General features: G+C 36.1%; 1 protein-coding gene across 1 annotated transcript in view; it reads left to right on the top strand.

Annotated features, from left to right (window-relative positions):
* LOC146141607 (fibrocystin-L-like) overlaps nt 1-24,255 on the top strand; it is a 93,773-nt gene that overhangs the window by 42,106 nt on the left and 27,412 nt on the right. The window contains 22 exon segments of the mRNA XM_083390203.1: nt 667-822; nt 1,875-2,040; nt 2,847-2,955; nt 3,707-3,844; nt 9,618-9,758; nt 10,159-10,350; nt 11,044-11,161; nt 11,612-11,701; nt 12,356-12,483; nt 13,121-13,263; nt 13,737-13,834; nt 14,444-14,602; nt 15,080-15,311; nt 16,004-16,262; nt 16,751-16,889; nt 17,460-17,608; nt 18,436-18,622; nt 19,229-19,382; nt 20,147-20,377; nt 21,373-21,490; nt 22,804-22,959; nt 23,946-24,045. Coding sequence (XP_083246329.1) covers nt 667-822; nt 1,875-2,040; nt 2,847-2,955; nt 3,707-3,844; nt 9,618-9,758; nt 10,159-10,350; nt 11,044-11,161; nt 11,612-11,701; nt 12,356-12,483; nt 13,121-13,263; nt 13,737-13,834; nt 14,444-14,602; nt 15,080-15,311; nt 16,004-16,262; nt 16,751-16,889; nt 17,460-17,608; nt 18,436-18,622; nt 19,229-19,382; nt 20,147-20,377; nt 21,373-21,490; nt 22,804-22,959; nt 23,946-24,045 — 3,363 coding nt within the window.

The raw sequence follows: 24,255 nt of genomic DNA, 5'->3' as shown, positions 1-24,255 counted from the left end.
TGTTGCACTAAAAGTAGGAACGTTGGGGAAACATAAATACAACGATGAAATAAACTGTGCAACATATACTGTTTTGTTTTTTTGCTAGAAAAACAAAAAATATGCTCTCCTAATTTAAAATAGTGTGCTTTATTCATGAATAGTATATCTAGTTTTTTTGTCCTTCTGAAATTATACTTGTAATTATTGCAGAATACGCCTTGAGACTTGGTGTTTTTATGCCTTATAGAAATTAAGAATTGCTCTTAGACTGTTTTTTAGTTGCAATAAGAGTTTGTTACTTCAAATTTCGAATTACACAATTAAATCTATACCTCGAATTGGGATAAGTCTATATAATATGTTAAGCAAAAGCTATATTATCAAATAACCTCTTTGATGCAAAAGATGTATACTACCTGTATAGACTCCATTAGCATCTATAAAATATAAAAGATATGTATTAAAAAACAGTTAAAATTTGAGAAAATGTTTTAAGTAAATTATAGACTTGCTATATTTTTATGCCAAAAAAATAAAAACGAAAATATCTAAGGGAGTAAAACACAAATAACATGTATTTCAAACATAGTTTGGTTACAAAACAAACGGTTTGAAGTGTTTCTTGTCGTTTACCCTTTTTCATTATTTCGCCCGAAATTTACACTGCTTTCATCCGCTCTCCAGGCAGCTACGGTGGATCACAGCAAGTGGTTATTTCCGGACAGGGTTTCTCCGACACTTCAGTGGTGAAGGTGTGCGACCAAGTGTGCACCGATATGACAAGTGTCAGTCCCACAAGCATAACGTGCATGACGCCGAGCAACGATAACGTTGCTGACGGTAGGTTGATCTCAATTTTGTTCCGATATGTTTTGGTCGATAATATCGTATCGGCGCCGATACAACTTCATTAGCTCTTACTGGAAAATTTTAAGGGCTACTATCTAATATTAAAACTCACGATTTTCAATTATGTGTTAATTACAAGTTTTTAACCAACATTGAAAAAATATTTAAACAAACGAAAAAAAAACACAAAAATACCACATACTAAAATCGCAATATAGTTTGACATACTAAAATCGCAATATAGTTGCTTAAACTACTTAAAATACTTAGGTACAACATGTTTTAATGTCTCTGTAAGCAATGTGCTACAGTAAAAAACGTATAAAAAACGAAAAAACATTAAAAAACCAAAAAAAACAAAAAAACTTGCGAAAAGAAGGGAATTTTGTAAAATAAGCCTAACATATTAAATTTGCAATAAAATTGTTTAAATTACTTAGGTACAACATCTTGTGATGTTTCTTTGAGCAACTGTGAGCAATTTTTTTAAAAATCAATCAAAAAAAACTCAGCAAAATATAAAAAAGCCTAACATAAAAAATAAAATAAAAATTTTGTGATACTGAGAACTTTAAACTATTAAAGTTCAACATTTTGTGACGTTTCTGTGAGTTTACTAGAGAATTAAATAAGTAATATTAAAAAAATAATAATAAAAAATCAAAAACAAAAGCTATAAAAAGAGCCTGACATATTAAAATTACAAACAAATGCTTAAACTAGAACAAAAACTTTAAACCTGTAATAGTAAGAACTTTAAACAACTACTTAGGTACAACATTTTGTTATCTTTCTGTGAGTTTAATACAGAACTAAATAAATAATATTTGAAAAAAGAAAATTAAAAAATCAATAACCAAACTATAAAAAGAGCCTGACATTCAAATTACAAAAAATGCTTAAATTGAAAAAAAATGTTGATACTAAGAACTTTAAACTACCTAGGCACACAATCATGTGACGTTTCTATAAGCAACGTGAAAATAAACGTAGAAAAATCGAAAACTCGTAAAAAAAACTATAAAAACTAAAAAACTTCTTAGATACCACATCTTGTGACGTTTCTGTGAGCAATGGTGATAGCAGTGAAGTGGCCAGCGGGGGATTCACCTACGATTCCGCCCTCACCCCAACAATCACCAGTTTGAGCCCCAGAAGGGGAGGCACCGGGGGTGGAACCAGAATAACCATCACTGGAACGAAACTCGCGTAAGTTTCTTTGCTAATTAATTTATATTTTTTTATGGAGTAATTGCTAATTATTTTTTTGTTAGTTAATTCATAGGGGAGGGGGGGAGATTCACTTTATTTATATATTTGGTTTTTAACGTTTTTATTTAACTAAATCCCTGTTATTTTAGGGGGGCATTTATGTTTATCTATTTTGTGCGGTAATGGAAATGATTTAGTTGGATTTGGGTGTTTTACGTTTTTTGTGTTAATCTCTAATTTTTTATGGTGCTAGTTTCTAGCTTTTATTTTTTAATAAATCGTGTTTTTTTGTCCTAGAGACGTTTGTAGCTTGGTTATCATTTTTTATCTCGCTGAAATTAAATGTTTAATCTCCAATTTGCAATTATTTATAAAACCAACAATTATTAGTTATAAGATAAATTAAATTAAATTAAATTAACAATCAAGCATCAGTATTTCATATTGAAATGAGAATCTTGCTATTATTTGTTTTCAATTATACATTCTACGTAAAAAGGATAAAACTATATGGTCAATTAGATGTTCTACCCTGTCACTTGTTTTGCAACAGTTTTATTTTACGCTTATTCAATTTTGTTAAAAAACAAAAAGGAAAGTTTAGTTTTGATCGATCATTTTGATAAAAAAAATTAAAAATTAAAAAAAAAGTTTTGTTAAATACATTTTTGTTGCAACATTTTGTGCTGGTGTTAAAGCAAAAAGCAAAAATGGAAGGTTTAAAGAATCTTCTAGAAACTGATAACTGAAAACTATTTTTTCGTTTTAAACGACCGTTCTGTTACGTCACACAGGCCTGCAAGCGGAAGTGCGGTTGTGACGATCGACGGGAGCGTTTGTGACGTCATAAGCGCCAGTGCAACCGAGATTGTTTGCGACACAAACTCGCATCTGGGAACTGTTAAAGCAAAGGTGATTACTGTTTTTTCTTTGTATAAATCTATATTTATTAAACTCTTATCTTGCATATTGACTTGACATAATCTCAAAACCCAAACTATTGTTGAGAAGTTGTACCTTATTTATTGGTCTCTATTATAGGTTAAGGTTAAGGTTGGAACGAGCGGTGTCGCTTAAATTGGCAAACTCGTCCGATTATTATGAGCAACAATTCAACTAAAAAGTAAGACAAATGCAGCAATAAAAGTGTTTAATGTGCAAAACTCAAAATAAATTGTAATGAAAAACACCTAATTTATTCGCAAGTAATTTAAATAATGACTTAAGTCTAATTCAAGTTATTTTTCTAAAAGACCTGAGTCAAGTCATTTTGGTCAAAAGATTTAAGTTAAGTCAACTCATTTGAAAACAGTGACTCAAGGTAATATTGACTTAAGTCATTACAACATTGCGAGACGGTGACCTTATCTATCGGTCTCTATTCTCCAAGTCAAGTCACTTGTTCAAAATACCTAAGTCAAGTCAAGTCATTTAGTCAAAAGACTTAAGTCAAGTCGAGTCATTTGATCAAAAGGCCTAACTCAACTCAAGTCATTTGTTCAAAATACCTAAGTCAAGTCATTTGATCAAAAGACCTAAGTCAAGTCATTTGATCAAAAGACCTAAGTCAAGTCAAGTCATTTGATCGAAAAAGTTAGTCAAATCAAGTGATTATTGAAAACACTGCGAAACAGTGACCTTATCAACTGGTCTCTATTTACAGGTTAAGGTTGAAGTTGGTACGAACGGCATCGCCACTCAGACCAACGCTGACTTTGAGTATATCGATCGCTGGTCGTCTATCTTCACCTGGGGTGGAACCACTGTGCCCACCACGCAGGACTTTGTCATTATTCAGAAGGTAGGATGTTGCGAAAATGCAATAAACCATTGGCAGGGTTGCGCCAATTTTTATTTTAATCAAGTCTTAAATTGTCTTTGAATTAATTTGTGTATTGAAAAGTCTTTGAAAAACCATACGTTTTTCCAAAGGTCTTTCAATAGTATTTTAATTTATTTTATATGCAGTTTAGGTTTAATGCTGCAAAAATGGTCGTCGAAAAGCTGTTTTTCAACTATTTAGTATTGTGTTGACCATTATGTTTATACTGTTTTTTGAATTATATTCAAAAACGTCGAGCGATCTAATTTCAGAGTCAAGAAAGGTTATAAATTGTATTTGTACTTTTTGATAAAATTGTGCGGCAACCCCGATTTGAGTCGCATCCCATAGGTTGAGAAACACTTGCTTTACAGCGCTGGCTTCGTATTTCTCCCACAGTTTTTGTCATGGAGTGTTCACGTGGTTCTCCTGCGAGAGGTTGCCCGCGGCCCCTGAGCCGCGTGCTCTAGTCACGTGTTTTGTAATCATTGCTTGTGTTGTACGTTAATTGTATCGCAATGTAAATTACGCGACTACTCGCCTATAAATGCTCGTGCCCTTCTTGTGTTATACCCATTCGAATTAAACCAGTTACTTACTTGGACTCTGTTTACTATTCTTGCAAGGCAAACAAAGGTTAGAAACACAACAGAGTTTTGGCGACGAGGATATTGGATTCAAGGTCTTCTGAACGAGATATCTACGCAGTTTGACTTTTCCAACTACTTTTGTTTGCGCAATGGAAGAAATACTGAAGCTCATGCAAGCACAGTTACAGCAACAAGCCAAACGCCACGAAGAACAAATGCATGTAATGATGGCTCTGGTGGAAAAGGCTGGGTTACCGCAAGCAGCTACGTCATCCGCAGCAGTACCAAGTTTCAATCCATTTGATTCTACGTCTGAGTTATGGAATGATTATTGGTCGAGGTTCAGCACGTTTATCAAAGCACACGCGGTCCCAAGCGAACGAAAGGCTCAGGTTTTCTTAACAAACCAAACTCCTACAACTTACAAGCTGTTATCAAACTTGGCACTTCAGGGCAGCCCGTCCAAAAGCGTTAATGATCTATCTATTGGCGACATTGAGGGTTTTATGAAGAACCAGTTTGACCCAAAGCGATTCGTCATTCGGGAACGGTTCAAGTTTTGGAGTAATATGCAACGGAAGCCTGGTGAGACTGTTCAAGAATTGGCTGCACGCATTCGTCTTGAGGCAGCCACTTGCGACTTTTCGGCAATCAGAGACCCGTTGGACGAGGCACTTCGCACGCGCTTGATTTGCTCGATCGGCAATGAGGCTGTTCTCAAGGCACTTTTCAAAATTAAGGCTGATGAGCTCAGTTTTGCGCGAGCCATCGAAGTTTCCATTCAAACGGAGGATGCTGCTAAAGTTGCGAAGGAAACTGTATATGGAAACCGAGGCTCTGTTCAAAAGGTACGCGAAGCAGCGAAGCCAAGTCCGTCTTCAAAGGACGCCGCAAGTTATGCTTCGAGGGACAGTAAAGCCAAGACGAACATGTGTTGCTATCGCTGTGGCAAGTCTGGACATTTTGCTTCCACATGTCGTCACCGCAGTTCAACTTGCAAGTTTTGCAGACGTATCGGTCATTTGGAAGTAGCTTGTCGAAAGAAACTGGCGTCAACAAAACCTTTAAGCATGGTTCATACGGTGAAGCCTATTTCAAGCATTGGGAGGTCAACTCCGAAGCTGGACGTCAATATTTACGTTTTAGACAAGATTTGTTGCTTGGAGCTTGATACTGCTACTACCGGAAACTTCTTATCTGTTAATACATGGAAGCGAATTGGCAGTCCAACGCTGGAGACGCCTACTTACCGTTTCAATTCGGCGACAGAACATTCAGTGCCACTAATCGGTATTTTTCAGGCAGAAGCAGCATATGACGAAACCAAGTGTACGCTAGAGTTCCACGTATCTAAGATACCGAACCTTGATTTACTTGGGAGAAATGCTATTCAGTCTCTAAAAATATCAGTGGACAAATTGATATTTACCGATGTTGTTCCCGTACGTGCTTTATCTGTCGATACTCAACCTGATATTCAGTTACAAACGGATTGCCGGAAACTTTGCAGTCAATTTCCGGACCTGTTCAAAGAAGAGTTAGGTTGTCTAAAGGACTTTGAATTAGAGGTACAATTCAAATCCACGACGAAGCCTGTGTTTTGTAAAGCTCGCTCAGTTCCGTTTGCTCTTCAGCAAGACGTGGGACAAGCATATGATGTTGGCATCACTAAAGGAATCTGGACTCCAACGAAGTTCAACGACTGGGGTACGCCTGTGGTACCCATACGCAAAACTCCGCTTCCAGGGAAATCCAAAGGTCGATTGCGCGTGTGTGGTGACTATTCGGTGACGGTAAACCCGCAACTGGCCACGCACCGCCACCCTTTGCCGCTTCCAGAAGATTTGTTACGCAAGTTGCAAGGTGGATATGGCTTCACGAAAATCGACTTGGCTGATGCGTACAATCAGATACGTCTCGGACCAGAAAGTCGAAAAAGGTTGGCTCTTAGCACACATCGTGGAGTTCTTCTGCAAAATGTTTTACCTTTCGGTATACACTCCGCTCCAGGGTATTTTCAGGAAATAATGGATGACCTTACAAAAGACCTTCCAGGAGTTGCTGTCTACTTGGATGATCTTTTAGTTAGTGGTTCGTGTGCAGAGGAACATCTTCGTAATCTTCGTCAAGTTTTCCAACGGTTGCATGACAAAGGACTTCGCTGCCGATTGGAGAAATGTGTGTTCGCGCAACCCAAAGTGGAATACTTGGGGCATACACTGTTTAAAAGTGGAATTGCAAAAGGTTCCAAGCTTGATGCTGTATTGAATATGTCACCTCCGAAGGATGCAACAACTCTACGTTCATTCTTGGGGTCCGTTCAATTTTATGGAAAGTTTCTGCCGACCAACTTTGCCGAAGTGGCAGAACCTTTATATCAACTTACCCGGTCTAACATTTCGTGGAAATGGGGAGCGGTTCAACAAAAATCTTTCGATCAGTTAAAAGCATGGCTTTCGGAAGATAATGTTTTAACTCACTTCAATTCATCGCTTCCGATCGGAATTGCATGTGATGCTTCAAGTGTTGGAATTGGCGCCGTTTTATTTCACCGTTATCCTGACGGTACTGAAAGGCCTATTTCTAATGCTTCAAAGACGCTTTCAACCAGTCAGCGCAACTATAGTCAAATACAAAAGGAAGCTCTTTCTATTATTTTCGCGCTGAAAAAGTTTTACCAGTACTTGTTCGGGAGGAAATTTATTCTTGTCACCGACCACAAACCGTTACTGGCACTATTCGGGCCAAGCAAGCCTACTCCGGCACTTGCGGCAAATCGACTCGCAAGATGGGCACTTTTTCTCAGTCAATTTAACTATGACATTGAGTATAGAAAGACGTCAGAACACGGCAATGCTGACGCACTTAGTCGTTTACCTGGAGGTAAAGATGAGGCGTTCGACGGAGAGGAGAGTGTAGATGACGTGGACACCGTTTGCTCCATCACTACATTAAGCTTACAAGTGAAGCCCGCCGATAGCGCCACCCTCCAGAAGGAAACCAAAGTGGATTCTGTCTTATCGCGTGTTGTGCGATTTACAAGGGAAGGCTGGCCACCTAAATGCAATCAAAGTGCTGATGATGACGCGGAGAAGTTTCGGAAAATATCCGATTCGTTAAGTACTTGCCATGGATGTTTGCTCTATGGATCGCGAATTGTAATTCCGCTCAGCCTTCGACCCCAAGTCTTGCAGCTATTGCACCAGGGACATTTCGGTGTTCAGCGCATGAAGCAACTGGCACGAACCGCCGTATACTGGCCAAATATTGATGCAGACATATTGTCATTGTGTCAGCGTTGTACTACTTGTGCACAGCATCAGAACGCACCAACCAAAGCAGTCATTCATCCGTGGATGATGCCAGAGAAGCCGTGGAGCAGAATTCACATTGATCATGCAGTGAATTTTATGGGCTACAATTGGCTGGTGGTAATCGACGCATACTCTAAGTATCCGTGCATTCACCGAACGCAATCCATGTCATCCAAAACTACTATGGAATTTCTAGAACAGGATTTTGCGCATTTCGGGTACCCGCACACTATTGTCTCGGATAATGCTCAAGCATTTCTTTCGGCAGAATTTCAAGAGTTCTGCAAACAAAGGGGAATTATACATTTAACAGGTGCTCCTTATCACCCTGCTACAAACGGTGCTGCCGAGAGGCTTGTGCAGACTTTCAAGAAAGCTCTCCGTAAGTCATCGAAGTCTCCCAACGAAGCGCTATTGGATTTCTTAATCCAGTACCGACGTACACCTGACAGCAACGGTTTCTCTCCGAGTGAGTTGTTAAACGGACGTCAAATTCGTGCTCGGATCGACACCTTGTTTCCCACGCCAGCTCACGTAAAGCAACGCGAGCAGATGAAATGTGCATCGAAAGACTATCCTCGAAGGGAAATCATTCACAAACTACGACACTCGTTTAAAGTTGGCGATCCCTGTTATGCGTTATACTTTGGTCCAAAGCGAGACAAAGATGGACGTTGGGTCCCAGCTATTATAACCAAACGACATGGCAGTCGAAGTGTAAATGTCAAGGTGATTCCCCGTGGTCCGATATGGAGGCGCCATATCGACCAACTTCAATTTCGCTACACCAGCGACGAGGACGCTGATCCAGGAGAAAATAACTTTCCGGCTCCTCTACCCTCAACGAATTCTACGCGGCCAACCTTGGTTCTGCCAAATCCCAATTTGGCCACAGCCAATCAAGATGAGTACGGACCTCACAATCCACGACGCTCGAAACGCCCACGTAAGCCTCGACAGCTATATTGCTGTTAACGAGGCGTTTCTTTCAAAGGGGAGGTGTCATGGAGTGTTCACGTGGTTCTCCTGCGAGAGGTTGCCCGCGGCCCCTGAGCCGCGTGCTCTAGTCACGTGTTTTGTAATCATTGCTTGTGTTGTACGTTAATTGTATCGCAATGTAAATTACGCGACTACTCGCCTATAAATGCTCGTGCCCTTCTTGTGTTATACCCATTCGAATTAAACCAGTTACTTACTTGGACTCTGTTTACTATTCTTGCAAGGCAAACAAAGGTTAGAAACACAACAGTTTTCTTAAATTTTGAAGAAATCTTGCTCTGAACCGGTCTTAAAAAATCTAACTATTCAAACCTATACTGCATTGGGCCCAACCAAATTAAACGACATCCGAATTTTTGGTCGCGACCAGTTGGTTAATCAAGTTCAAAACAGTGTTTTTTTAAGGTGTTTTCCGAAACTGTCCCCCAAATTTCTCCAGCGGTTTCCCAAATTTTGGACTTGCAACTTTTTGGTATTTAAATGAAACACTTGCGGTCACTTAAAACTACTTAGCGGTCACCCAAACCAAACCTTAAAAAAAAACTGGTTCAGAATGTACTTCAAAATTTTGGAGAAATCTCGCTCAAAACCAATCTTAAAAAATCTAAACCCTTGAACTACTGCAGTCGACGACCAAATCAAGTCAAACCGCCACCAAATTTTTGGTCACGACCCGTGGGCTGAGAAACACTTTCCTATAGTTCAATTTTTTTGGAAAATCTCGCTTAAAACCAATCTCAAAAAATCTAAACACTTACACTAAGGCAGTCGGCGACCAAATCAAACAGAGGCAATTTATTTTTCCAACTCGTGGTTTAAGACACTTGCTCAAGCGATACTTTTCTTCAGGGCCAAACTGTTCTTCTGGACACCGACACAGCAGTGCTTAAGATGCTCTTGATCGACGGCGGAGAACTGATCTTCGACAACGAGAATGACGTCACACTCAGCTCAGAGAACATCCTCATCACCAACGGAGGCCTTCTACAGGTTTGTGTCCTTCAATGTTCGGAGAATCTTGTAAATGCGATTTGCAATCTGGTTAAAATCGAGTTTCATTTAAAAAAATAGTTTTTTACCTCAAATTCTCCAACGCTTAAAATTCCTAAAGTCAAAAAAAAAAAACTGTAGCTGTTTTTTACCGTATTTTTTTCTTACTTACACCTCTAAATAAGATATTTGACATTTTTGCTCAACCTTTAGTATTAGTTTTTAAAATTATTTTAAATAAATTATTAAATTTAGCATTTTGTTAAAGTTTCGAATAAATCTTACCATAATGGCTGGAGTTTGGAGTTAGTTAGAAATTCTGAGCGTTTCAAATCAACCTCTATTTATTTTCAACTAAAAGCTTGTTTTCCATTCCCAAACGTTTTTCCTTTTCACCCAGATCGGAACAGAAGACAGCCCACACACCGCCAAAGCAGAGATAGTGATGTACGGCAACCTACGCTCACCAGAGCTGCCAATCTACGGCGCTAAGACCTTGGGAGTGCGAAACGGGACCCTTGATATGCACGGCAAGCCTATCCTACACACCTGGACAATGCTGGACAGTACAGCAGCCGTCGGCGCAACAGAGGTTTGTGACGTATATGTAGGGATGTCCGATAATATCGGATCGGAGCCGATACCCGATGCAAAGTGATATTATCGCAGCCGACGATTTCCAGGAAGGGTAAATGTATCCAAAAATAATTTGGGAATAACTGAAAGTTTTGAAACTTAACGCAAAAAGCGGGATTTTTCTCTGAAACGTTTAAATTTTATCTATTTTTCGTGTTTGAGAATAGTAATGACGTCATTGGTACCTATTGCAATACTTTTTGTCCAAAATATCGGTTATTGATTTCGGATTAAAATGTAAAGTATCGGACATCACTTGACGTATATGTGTTATGACGTCATTTTGCTTGTCGTTTAATTTATGACGTAGTTCGACCCGCGTTAAAGTTTTATGTTACAGGAACTTCAAAATTGTTAATCTGACTGACCGTTTTTTTTACTTGTTGAAATGGATGACGCGTCATCCAACTAAGTTTGGTGACGTCGCTATAAAAAAACAATTAAACTAGACGCTTGGTATGTTAAAAAATGTCGAATTTCCGGTATAACAATCTGTTCATCCTGGTGACGCAATTACGTAATGATGTCATCATGATTTGTGACCTTTTGTGACCTCACAAAGATCCAAGTTTATTTAAATGCTTGGTGTTTGTTACAAAAAGCCTGAAAAATCAGTTATGTAATGACGGCATATGTCTTTGTTTTTCAGATTACCTTGCAGCAATCTGTCGACTGGAAAGTCGATGATCTCATCATTATTGCGTCAACCGGGTTACGTCACTCACAGGCGCAAAACGAACTTCGCCAGATCGCAGCTGTTTCAGCCGGTTAGTTATAACTAAAGCAAAAAAGCACACAACACAAAAACTGGCACAAATCTCCTAAATATCTCTTAATATAAGTTGGTAAAATGCATATTACGGAGAAAAGAGAAAAATAACCTTGAAAAATGGTGAACAATTGTAAGTTGGTTCTTGCGTCTTTTATCAAAATTAAAATAAAAAAAATCAACCTTAGCTTATTTCGTATATTAAAAGCAAATTTAGGGATTTTTGAGTCATAAAAATCTACCAGATAGTTTTTTGAGTTCAAACAGATGTTTGACATAGAAAAAAAGTAAAGTTTAAAAAGCAATGCGTTTTAAAAAAAAGAATTTTTGTACTTCTTTGAAACTATTTCGTCAAGCTTATAAGATTGTCAAGCTTTTCTCCTAATACACAAATCAAGCCAGAAAAGATTTCAACAAAACGTTAACTTTTACACCCCATTTCCTGCAGACGGGTTCACTTTGACGCTCAACGAATCGCTGACGTACGAACATCTGGGAATAAGCGAGACTTACGGAACAAAAACAGTCCAATTTAGAGGTAACATTAAATGGACATATTGCTAGTATTTTTATTGTATTATGTTTTAAAATAGTAAAAAGATTAAGTCAAGTCAGTTTTCCTATAGACTTCCATGCTTTAAGTCCACTTAAGTGAAGTGTTTTGCCCAAAATAATTAACTTGAGTCAAGTCATTTTGCTGAAAAGACATTATCAGAGTACCAATATTACAATTTGTCGTCGAGTATTGGTTTCGATCCGATATTATCGTACTAGTACCGATACTACCACTTGGTATCGTATATCAGTTCCTATTCGATATTATCGGACGAGTGCCATTACTACCACTTGGTATCGTATATCAGTTCCTATTCGATATTATCGGACGATTACCGATACTACCATCTGGTATTGTATATCAGTTCCTATTCGATATTATCGGACAAGTACCGATCCTACAACATACCATCAGAAATCGGTCCCTGACCGATATTATCGGACGAGTACCGATACTACCACTTCGTATCAAGTATCGGCACCGACTCCGATATTATCGGAAAGTACCGATACTACAACTTGGCATGGAGTATCATATCTAAATTTTGCCAATATAACACTGCAAAATTAGCGCATAATACAAAAATCTTTACCAGACAAATAATTTTTTGACACATATTATCGTGTTTATTTGCAGCCGAAGTTGGTCTACTGACGCGCAACATCAAGTTCCGTGGCTCGAACGACCCAGCATGGCATGAGGTGATAGAAAAATGCGAGGACGGGTTCAACACCGGAATGTTCGCCACTCAAACTTGCTTCCAAGTACGTGCGGAAAAATATAATCAATTTTCTTTATTTTGCATAAAAAAGAAAATTAAGTGTACCTACCGTTTGCCATTGCTTTCAGATTTAAGTTCGATTAGGTTAATTTTCTATTTTTTTTAATCGGTATTTTACAAAAATGGTTGTTTTTCTGCTTTTTCACATTTACATGAACGCTATATCTTGTTTTCATCAATTTATTGCCAATTTACAGGGCCGCTTTGTCATAATAACTGGCATATATTCACCCGTAATTTACAAGGCCGCTTCCCTTAATAGAAGTTTTGTCTTTATTCGTCGGGCCTTTAATTTAAAGGGCGGAATTGTCTTACTAATAGAAACTACTAACCTGTCATTTACAGGGCCACCTTCTGCTAATTTCCTGGTTTTATTTACTTTCCATTTACAGGGCTGCTTTGTCTTTATATTTACATATATTTTCCCGCCATTTACAGGGTAGTTTTCGGAATATTGCGTTTGTTAACTCCCAAATGACGAGGCCGCTTTGGCTAAACCGTTCAATTTGTTTTCCTGAAATTTACAGGGCCGGTTTGTCTCAATGGCAGGCATATGATCACCCCAAATTTACAAGGCCGCTGTATTTTAATGTTGACATTTATTCACCCGCCATTTACAGGGTCGTTTTGGCGAGGAGGTCGGAGCCGACCAGTTCGGGGCCTCTATCATGGTGCACTCTGCCGCTCCGGATTCCGAGGAAGCACTGGCGCGCATCGAACACGTCGAGGTCACCTACGCCGGGCAGGCCTTCAGGCTCGGACGGTACGTCAACCTTTAGATGCACTTAACATAATATACCTTACTTTATAGTAATATACCTTACTGGAAAAACAATTCAAACTTTAATAGAACATGTATTTAAAGAAGAAGCAGCCTCATTTTGGCATTTGTAAGCTTCATTTTGGCGTTCCTGATGCCCGGGGACATATATTCCCCAACGCCCCCCATAGCTACGTCTCTAAAATATAGCAATTCGCTTTTAAAAAATACGCAAAAAATTGATAAATTAACGGGAAAGTGACGAAAGACCTTGAGGTCTCCACGGCAGCCATCCTTTAAAACATGATAGATCCCTTAATTTTACATTAAATGGAACGAAACGTCTTGTTTAAGAGGATTGATTTACTCGAATCTTTAGGCTGCGAGATTCATTATATCAAGCTACATTACAAATCCGTGTATAGTGTACCCAAACTTGTTTTTAATCTTTCAATTCATCAACCCTTTTTTTGTAGATACCCGATCCATTTCCACTTGATGGGAAACGTTAGCGGCATGTACGTCAGAGGTTGCGCAATCCACCAAACTTTCAACAGGGCTGTCACCATCCACGGTAATACAACAGAACTGTTTATGTTTTGAAGTGTATTTTAAACAGTTTTCTTTGCAACCAATATTTGGATGAATGTTGCTGTGTAGTTCCTAATGTCCCACCAAACCTTTGCCATAGCTGTAAATATCAATTAATGAAGCTTAAATACAGATATAATAGTTCAGCAACAGAAGTGTTTATCGGATGCAATGAGTATGAACAACTTTTTCCAAAAAAAAATAAGTTATTGTAATACGCTGACATAAAACTAAATCACCTTTTCCCCTTAAGACAAGTCAAGCCATTTAACCCAAATGACTTAAGTTACGTGGAGCCATTTGACTCCAAAGACTTAGGTCAAGTGAAGTTACAAAAATTGACCTTTCAAAGTATCTCAAATCAAACTCAAGTAAAGCGATTTTTAAAGAAGCAAACCAATTTTTGTCCCTTAAGTCAAGTCAAGCTATTTTTAATAATACTAAACAGCTTTTTCTCCCTTAACTCATGTTAATTTTTTTCCAAAAGGCTCAAGTCAAGTTAAGCCATTCTTAATAAAGCTTAACCTTTTTTCTCCATTAACTCAAGTCAAGGCTTTTTTATTGAAACTTGAACACTTTTTTTTTCTACCAGGCACCCACAATCTCCTTGTTGAACGCAATGTCGTCTACAACATAATGGGAGGAGCCATCTTCATTGAAGATGGAATCGAAACGAAAAACGTCATCCAGTACAACTTGGCTGTCTTTGTCAAGCAGAGCACGTCACTACTGAATGATGACGTCACACCTGGTGAGTGACGTAGTGAAACGTTTCTTTTATATTCATTGTACGTTTAACTACAACCTCCAGACATTATCTTAAGATTTATTCGAAACCTTTATCAAATGTTATACCTATTTCTGTATGGGCTTTAAACCTACCTAAAATACTACATACTTCTATATAGGCTTTGATATTCATTCTACCTCTAAATACAACTTTCAACTATCTTGATTTATTCAAACCGTTTACATAATGTTAACTACTTTGATATACATTCTAAGTTTTGCCAAAACAACCAGCCATTATGATCCGTTTCTTATACTATACATAATGGATCTAACGCTCTACTGGGTTACCAAATCACGTTTAAAACTACAACAACGAAAATTCTAGCTTTAATTAATTATTTTACAGCTGTGCCGTAAGCCATCAAAAGTTGAGGATCACTGAACTAAATCTCAAGACATTATGCTCTAATTCTAACACTAAACATATTTTATTTAGCGGCCTACTGGGTAACCAACCCCGACAACATCTTGCGTCACAATCACGCGGCCGGGGGTACCCACTTCGGCTTCTGGTACCGGATGCACGAGCACCCCGACGGACCCTCCTTCACCCCCAGTGTTTGCCAGAGGAACGTCGAACTTGGCCTGTTCGAGAACAACACTGTTCACTCACAGGGATGGTTTGGACTCTGGATCTTCCAGAAATACACGCCGATGGTTGGCGGAGCGTAAGTGCTGTTTTTTTTATAATATTATTTTTTCCAATGTAAGTTTTGTTTTCAGTTTTTAGTTAAAATATTGGTTTTATTTAGCGATTTTTTTGCCTTATCAATATATATTTTCAAGTTTTTGTTATTGGTGGAGCGTAAACAAAAAACATTTTTTTTTAAAACATCTTGCCCTAAATATTCTTGTTTTTTTTAATCTTGTTTTGAAAAAAAGTTTTGTGTAAAATATTCTTGTCCTAAAAATTTGTCTCAAAAATTTGGTTTAAAAAAATCTTGCTTTAAAAAATCGTTTCCAAAAAAATCTTGTTTAAAATAAATCTTGTGTAAAAAAAAACTGTTTAAAAATGTTATTTAAAAATATCTTATTGTCTTCAAAAAAATCTTGCTTTAAAATCTTGTCTTAAAAAAATTTTGCTTTTGAAAGATTTGTTCATATTTAGAAAAAAATCGTGTTTTAAAATTATTTTCCTAAAATAATCTTGTCCCAAAAGAAAATCTTGTTTTAAAATTTATTTCTTAAAATAATCAAGTGTTAGAAGAAACATTTTTTTTAAATTGTTTTCTTAAAATAATCTTGTCCTAAAAGAAATCTGTTTTCAAATTTTCTTCCTAAAACAATCTTGTCTTAAAATAAATCTTGTTTTAAAAGTTTCTTAAAATAATCTTGTCTTAAAAATGAATCTTGTTTCCAGTTGTGGCAGCAACGACCCAAGCCCTGCTCGGTTCCGATCTTTAACCACCTGGAATTGTGAGAAAGGTGCTGAATGGGTCGAATGTGGAGCAATCCAATTCCACGACTTCGTAATGGTAAACAACGAGGATTCGGGAATGGACATCAAGATGGTTCTCGGCACCCCATGGGGCCAAGAAAAGGGAGCCGTTATCCACAATTCCATCATTGTGGGTCACACCGACTTCACAGACTCGAACTACGAATCCGGCAGAGGCATTGTAAGTGAAAATTTGTAATGTTTACAATTAAAAAAAATAAAATAAACAAAGCTTAAGTGATAAAACAATTAAAAGCTTAAAACTAACTTATGCGAGTAAAATTCTGTTGTAAAATCTGTTAACATTCTGGTGCGATATCTGTTAAAATTTTGGTGCAATATGTGTTAAAATCGAGATTCGAGTCTTAAAGCGAATTGTAAGTGCTAATTTGTGCTCTTAAGAATTACATTAAAAAATCAAGCATAACAAAAATTAGCAAATCAAGCATAAATTCTGATCCAATAATGAAGTCTATATAAGTGTATAGGAATTTATTTATAACAAAATGGCCTACTTTAAATACATACAAAACAATGTCTTTTACAAACTAATAGCTGCACAATTTTATTTTATATTAACCTAAATTCGACTGTCGAAACCAAAATGTCTTCCATAATCCAATGTTTCGCTTACCATTTGGTGGGACAACTCGTTTTATATCTTTCCAGATCCTTCCATTTGCTCCTGGTCTTACTGTGAGCGATACTCAGTTCTACAACTTCAATAGAAGAGGGGCGGCCATGGGTGTCACTTCGATCACCGGTACTTGCACAACTCAATGCGGTGGATTCTACTACTGGGTCTCAGGTACCTTAGGGGTCCGGTTAATATACAGACTTGTATAATTGGATAATTCTATTTTGGAACACAATGCACGGCCTTTTTTAGTAATTTCAATAAAAATATTAAACCCGTGTTTTACCGTTATTATCTTCACTTGTATTTTTACACTGATGATAGCATGAGGTATTGCTGAAACGTTTGTAACAGCGAAATGTCGGTTTTATCGAATATAATGGCTTTTCCATTTTTATGCATAATTTAGTTTTCTAAGTCAATGATTTAGATCAAAATGCGGCTAATTTCAAATCTAATATAATTTGTGAATTGCTTGTGTGCTCTAATTCTAGTTATATAAACTTATTAGCATTTTACTAAAAATATCAACTTTGTCCAACGGAATGTTTAATATTTGAGTGAAAACTACGAATTTCAATTAAAACTCTGTGGTTGAAACGAATTGTATGTAATTTTTACAGTCTGAAAAACTAGTCTTGCTTAATCGACAGATTCGGTTAATCTATCGAATGCTCCCAGTGTACTACTACTAGCCCGTTTTTATAGTTAACTAAAAAAACACTGTTTTTTTATTTGTAGGACTGTCTTTCACCGACGTTACGAAAAGGGTTGTTTGGCGATACGAGCACGAAGGTGTAATTGAAGACAGGGACGGATCAATGCTTGGTGGACCGGCCTTCTCAAAACTTGTGCCACATTCAGGCTTGCTTGACCCCACCGCTTGCCCGGTAGGTTTTGGTTACAATGTCTAGAAAAAGAACAAACGTTTTGACATAAGTTTATGTTTATTTAGTTTAATTAATTGATTTTCAATCAAGCATTTAGGTTTGCACTTAGTATTTTTTAGGTTGCATTAAGTGACAATTAATAGGAATTTTGCCCTTGTAAGCATGGATTTCATAATATTTCATCACGCGATAATTTGATGAAAACTTTATCCTTAGATTACGGAATGTTTTTCGATTCAGAAAAAATCGTTTGTTTCCCCACAGATTTTATAGCGTAAACGCATCTTACATTTTTGTACGTTTCAACTAGCGAGTTATATTTTAGTTTTTACAGGTTTCTAACTAAACAATATGTAAAATTTATCAAATTGCCTAGAATGATAATTTTTTTAAATAAATGATGAAATTATCTAAAATAACTTAGAAACATACAACTTGAAAACTAATGAATCCGATCCGATACTGAAGTTAAGGTAGTAACACCAAATGCCGCAGAACAATTTATACGTCACAACACCATGTGCTTAGCTACCTTTGACCGTTTAACCACAAATAATAGAATGCTTTCCCAATTAAATAGGTCGAAATTAAAAGCTTTGGGAAAAAGCTTTGGGAAAAGGTTTTACATTTTTTTTTACAAAAAAGCTTTGGGAAAGGTTTTACATTTCTGCAGGTTTCCACTGGCGAGTTAATATTTTTTACATGTTTCTAACTAAAATGCGCAAAATTTTGTCAAATTATTTAGAAACCTTTGCTTAAATTATGCAATTGTATGTACCAAATATTTGACGAAAAACCTTGTACCAAACATTTGACGTTTTTTACAGGTTGTTACCGGCGCGCTATATTCCAGTGGTCAGCCAAGTGCAATCTGCACACCAGAATCGAGGTTCCATCGTTTTGCCGTCAACAACGTTATTCCGACATCTTTGGAAGGAAACGACATCATATTCTGCAACGAGTTCGGAAACACTTCGCTTCAATATCGCAAAAAGAGGCTTACCCACAAACCTGGTAAACTACGAGTTTGGTTACTTGGTTCGAATTCATAGTTTATTCATTCGATGAAAAATGTATACATTAATTCACATGAGTGTACAACAATTCTCAAGTTTTCTGAAGTCTTTAGAAGAGGTTTACACATAAGTCTGGTAATCTACTGATATGGTTGCCTGGTTAAAATTGATATTTCATAAGGTTGATGAAAGATATATACACATGAGTATACCACAACTGTGATCTAACCCTTAAGTTTTCCAAACGACTTCAGAAAGGAAGTTTTCTGAAGTCTTTGGAAAGAGCTAGACAACAGTTGTAAATTTATGTGTGTTGCCTATTTACACATATATCATTAAATGAATGTTGTGGTACTGTAGATCTTGAACCAAATCCACGTAAGCCACTAGTGTGGTTAGTTGGTTAAGATTTTTTCGAAAACCACTCTTTCATGATATTCCTTTTCATATGAGTGCATTTTTCATGATGGCCGTCAAACTCACGATTTGTTTTGCGAACAGACTAGATGTATTTGCTCATGAAAACCACCATTTCGTGATATTTTTTTCACATGAGTGCATTTTTCATGATAGCCGTCAAACTCACGATTTGTTTCACGGACAGGCTGGATGGGTCTTCTCACGGACGGCTACGAGCATTGTTACAAGTTCCGTGATGGTGAGCAGTTCACGAACATCACGTACAACGCGCGATTCTATGACTTCGCTCCAGATGATTTCCTCATCATCACTCATGAGTTCAAACAGAACCCGGATCGGTGAGATGTCCATATGATCTGCTGTCATAAGATTTCATATGATCTTCTTTTAAAAACAGCACATTTACATACCTCTGACTGAATTAAATTTGTCAGTTCAGCCTAAACATCAGCTTCATACAAAAAAACGATAGACATTCTTTCTATATCGACAAACCCAATTAAAAAAATAGATTGCTACAGAAACAAGTATAACGTATCAAGAAACGCTTAGCGTTGTTATGTTTGACCATACTGTAGTTATTCTTGTTGAAAACAAGTTTATATATTGACAGTAAAACAATTCATGCTCAAGATCGCTTACTTTTATATTGCTGGTTCTACAAAGTAGCAGTTATGATTTGGTAGATATTAAATTGACTTAGTCGTGAGCCTCCATGAAATCCAAATTAAAACATTAACTAAAAGTATAATGAATTTATTTGGATAATATTTTTCCATTTGAAAAAGCTACTACATTTTTTTGCTTTTTCAGCATCTTTATTAATGCAAAACACCGTATTGTGACAATTTTTTTTGTTTTTTGTTTTTTTTCGCACATTTATAGCAACTTCTAGATGCCGACACGATACAATATTTTCACATATTTGATATTTTTTTTACAGTTATAGCATTTTTAAAATACCGATACTTGACAAAAAATTATTTATTTTTTCATCAAGATACCGATACAAGTAAATATTTTCCCATTAAAAAATTCAGCCGGTATAGGAGATAATACTTTCGAATTTAGATAAAAAAAATTCATTTTTATACATTTTTAGCATCTTCATCAACGACCAATCTCGATACGAAATCGCCGACTCGCCAACAGTATCGGTCGACGAAATTAACTCGCTTCGAAACCTGGACTGGAACTTTGATCCAGCCACTCAGAACTTCAAGTACGTTGTGGCCGGAACTAACTACCCGAAGACTTCAAGAAAACGAAGGGCGACTCTTGAGGTCCAAGACCCCAATTTCTCTCACACCAGCGTCAGCATCGACGCCTACAGGTAAAAAATGGGGAAAATGTTTTTAAATGTTTTTGCAAGTGTACAAAAGTTCTCGTAAAATTTTGGAGCATATTTGATTAAGGCTTTAGATCAGGAATGTCCAAAATTTTATTATAGTGGGCCGCATTGACACTTGAAATAATTTAATGGGCCGAAAAACCTATTACGTTTCAAGATAAAGTATGACTCTTTAGAGTTATAACGGGCCTTTAGAGTTGTATATATATATATTTTTTATCCATACTATACTATTAGTGCGCCCCTAAAAGCTGACTGGAACATTTTAATTAGGCTAATATTGAACGTTTAAAATACTACTTGGGAGTGAAAATGACTAGCGGGCCGCACAAAAATTCCAGACGGGCCGCAGGTTGGACATCCCTGGTTTAGATAGACCTAGAATGAGTTATAACGCCATGCAGATGTAGGAAGCATTTTTATGTACATTTCGAATAACTCTTAGGGTAATTGTTAGAGGTTGGAGTTCGACGTACAATAATGAAAACCGAAACGTAATAGATAAAAAAAAAAAAAAAAAAAATTTTGAAATATATTTTCGTTTACAGCTTACCATAATTTAAAAAACGTTTTAGGTGGGCCACAGACCAATTTAAAAAAGCTAGATTTATTGAAGCATTTAGTTTCATTTGTGTCATTATGACTAATTCCACAGGAATAATGGCTTGGGGGAAATTGAGAAGAAATGAAAATGAACGTAAATTTATTGTTCAGAAGCAAGTACCTCACTAATGCACGGTTGAATTAATAATCTGTTTTGATATATGCTCCGCTATTTTGTGTTCTAAACATTTTTTATAGTTTGTTCTTTCATAAAAAATTATTGGACCGCAGAATTTTTGTGCAACGAAAATGGGCCACGAAAGAAAAAAAGGTTGAGAACCACTGGTCTAGTTGATAACGCTTACTGTTCAATTTTTCCAAACGTTCTAACCTTCACCTTGTTTAATCGTCGCTGTGTGGCTCTGTTTGTCCAGATGTTTCTACGAGGACTGCGTGACTCCACCGGACGCCAGCCAGATCCCCCCGAGCCGGAACCGTCCCGAAATCTTCCATCTTTGGAGCAACGAGTCGAACCCTTGCGTGAACCGAACTGTAAGTAAAAGCTAGGGCAGCGGTTCCTTAACTGGGTTTGGTAGGCCCTACAGCAATTTCAGAGGGTACGCAATGAGAATTAGTCTTTAAGTTTTTGAACATTAGGCTTTGACCAATGTTTTTAAATATTAAATTATTTGTCATCATTATTAGTCTTTAGTTATGCTTTATTATTCGATAATGTAGCGTGTTATATGATGTCTCTTGTGACATCATAAAGCACCTATTATGCTTTACTACCTGCTATTAGCGAATCGTTCGCATTTGTACTGCACTAGTGTACTACAAGAAACATGGGTCAACTGACTTTGCATTTTTATGGGCCCGTTAAATATCAAAATAATTGCAAAGGGTCCACCTGGCAAAAATTTTTGATAAGTTTATGAACCGCTGAGCAAGGGCGTTTGACTTGGAACTCGACGGAGTGGGTTTATTTTAAAAATCTTTGTTAATAATAAATAAGATGATATTTTTAATTTAGTTTAAAAAAATTAAAATATTTATTTTAAAAAAACAAAAAAATAATTTAGTTGAAAAAAAGAACATTAATTGATTTAGTTAAAAATAAGTCAAATAAATTAATTTCGTTAAAAAAATAAAAAATAAAAAAATAATATAGTTTAAATTTTTTATTTTGGAAAATCGATCTGATGAAAATCTAAACCTAACTTTTTCTGGCGTCTTTCAAAGAGGAACACGACTCAAAATTATTAAACAACAATTTTAAACCTTCCGGGCGAATAAATAAAATGATAGATTAAATTTAAGTTGACAAAGTTTAAAAAAATATATTATTTTGAAAACAAAATCCTTTTTTTTTAATTATCTGTTAAAGACATAAAACTAATAAAGAACAGTTTCAAAACCTTTGTTACGAACAGCCGGAAAATATTTCTTTCGAATTCAGGAACTAAAGAATAAGGTTGTTTTCCCGCGTCGGTTCGAAAAATTTTCTGGCTAATAAATAAAATAATATATTAATTTTAAATTAAAAAAGGCAGCAAAAAAATCAACTTAATTTAAATGAACTGCTTACGACATAAAATAATGAACCACAGCACTTTCAAAATCGTGGGTACAAACAGCTTGAAAATATTTCTTTCGATTTTAGGATCCAAATAACATGGTTGGTCCGTTCCAAGTCTTTCTGGCGAATAAATAAAATAATATATTAAATTTAAGTTATATATAAAATTTAAAAAGGTAACAAAAAAATCAACTTAATTTAAATGAACTGCTTACGACATAAAATAATAAACAGCACTTTCAAAATAGTTGTTACAAAAAACTTAAAATAATTCATTTGATTTCAGGATCCAAATAATATGGTTGTTTTCCCGCGTGACGGTGACGTCGAGTGTTGGGTGGTTTTTGACGTCACAGAGCTCACTGTTGACGTGTTGACCATCAATGGAGTCTTGGAAGTGGAGAGCAGTGCTGTGGTGTCCGCAATTAACATCGTAGTCAACGTAAGTTTAAAAAAAAAAATTGAATGTGGAAATTTTTATATTATTAAATAAAATCATATCTTTAATTTAGTTAAAATAAAATAGAAAATGAAACAAATTAAGGGGTTACAGGTTTTTTTTTCAGTTCTGTGGTGTCCGCAAAAAACATCGTAGTCAACGTGAGTTTTAAAAAACGAAAAAAAAATTAAATAAAATTTTAGAAATTTTTTTATCAATAAATAAGATAATATCATTAATGTAGTTAAAATAAAATAAAACATGAAACAAATTAAGGGGGGTACAGGTTTTTTGTTTTTTTTCAATGTCCGCAATAAACATCGTAGTGAACATGAGTTTAAAAAAATATGTATATAAACAAAATTTTAGAATTTTTTTTATCAATAAAGAAGATAATATTTTTAATTTAGTTAAAATAAAATATAAAATAAAACAAATTAAATCAGTTTTAAAAAATCCTTTCTTTGTTAATGAAACGCTATACAAAATGTTTTTTTTTTTCCCTTTGAATTACCTGTTTGATTTTAAAGTTTGAAAAACATAATAATTAATAAAAAAACATTGTACAACTTTAAGCACGAGACACACAAGATAAGTAAAACTTTTTTTTTTTTTTTGAAGTTTTTTTTTACTTTTATCAGGCTAAAAATTTTTGTCGTTATCGTCAATCAAACAACGAATTCACGAGGGCTGGATAACAGTTGCACCTCTACATAAGCAATTATGATTATTGTAGAAAACAAATTTATATCCCTTGAAATTAATGGGATGAACTTTTCATTTTTTTTTCTAAAGAGGGTAACTTGGTATGTTTTTTTTTCTAAGGGGGGTAAACTTTGTATGTTTTTTCTAATGGAGTAAACTTTGTATTTGTTTTTCTTATGGGGTGAACTTTGTATTTTTTTTCTAAGGGGTTAAGTTTGTCTTTTTTTTCTAAGGGGGTAAACTTTGTATATTTTAAAAAGTCAAATCAAACTTATGATCCCTAGGGCCGTCTTATCGTTGGATTTTCTGAGGCCGACCCATATGCCAATAATGTCACTTTCTCGATGAGGGGAGACCACGACACCCCCGACATCGCTCTGCCAGGTTTGATATTTTTGATTAAATTTAAATTTATTTAGGCTATTGTCATTATTGTGTTTGTTCAAATTAGGCTTACTAAGCATTACTAAAGAGTGGTGGTAGAACTTTTTACATGTTTTTTCTAAGCGGATGCCGTCTATTTCCGCGATGTCAAAACGTAGCGAAAAACGTACGGACTTGCGTAACTATACTTTCTTAACGTGCGTCCTTAAA

The sequence above is a fragment of the Ascidiella aspersa genome, chromosome 5 (genome assembly GCF_963924565.1).
Source record: "Ascidiella aspersa chromosome 5, kaAscAspe10.2, whole genome shotgun sequence".
NCBI classification, from domain to species: domain Eukaryota; kingdom Metazoa; phylum Chordata; class Ascidiacea; order Phlebobranchia; family Ascidiidae; genus Ascidiella; species Ascidiella aspersa.
The sequence above is the reverse complement of the archived record's forward strand: the minus strand, read 5'-3'. Positions and strand labels throughout refer to the sequence as shown.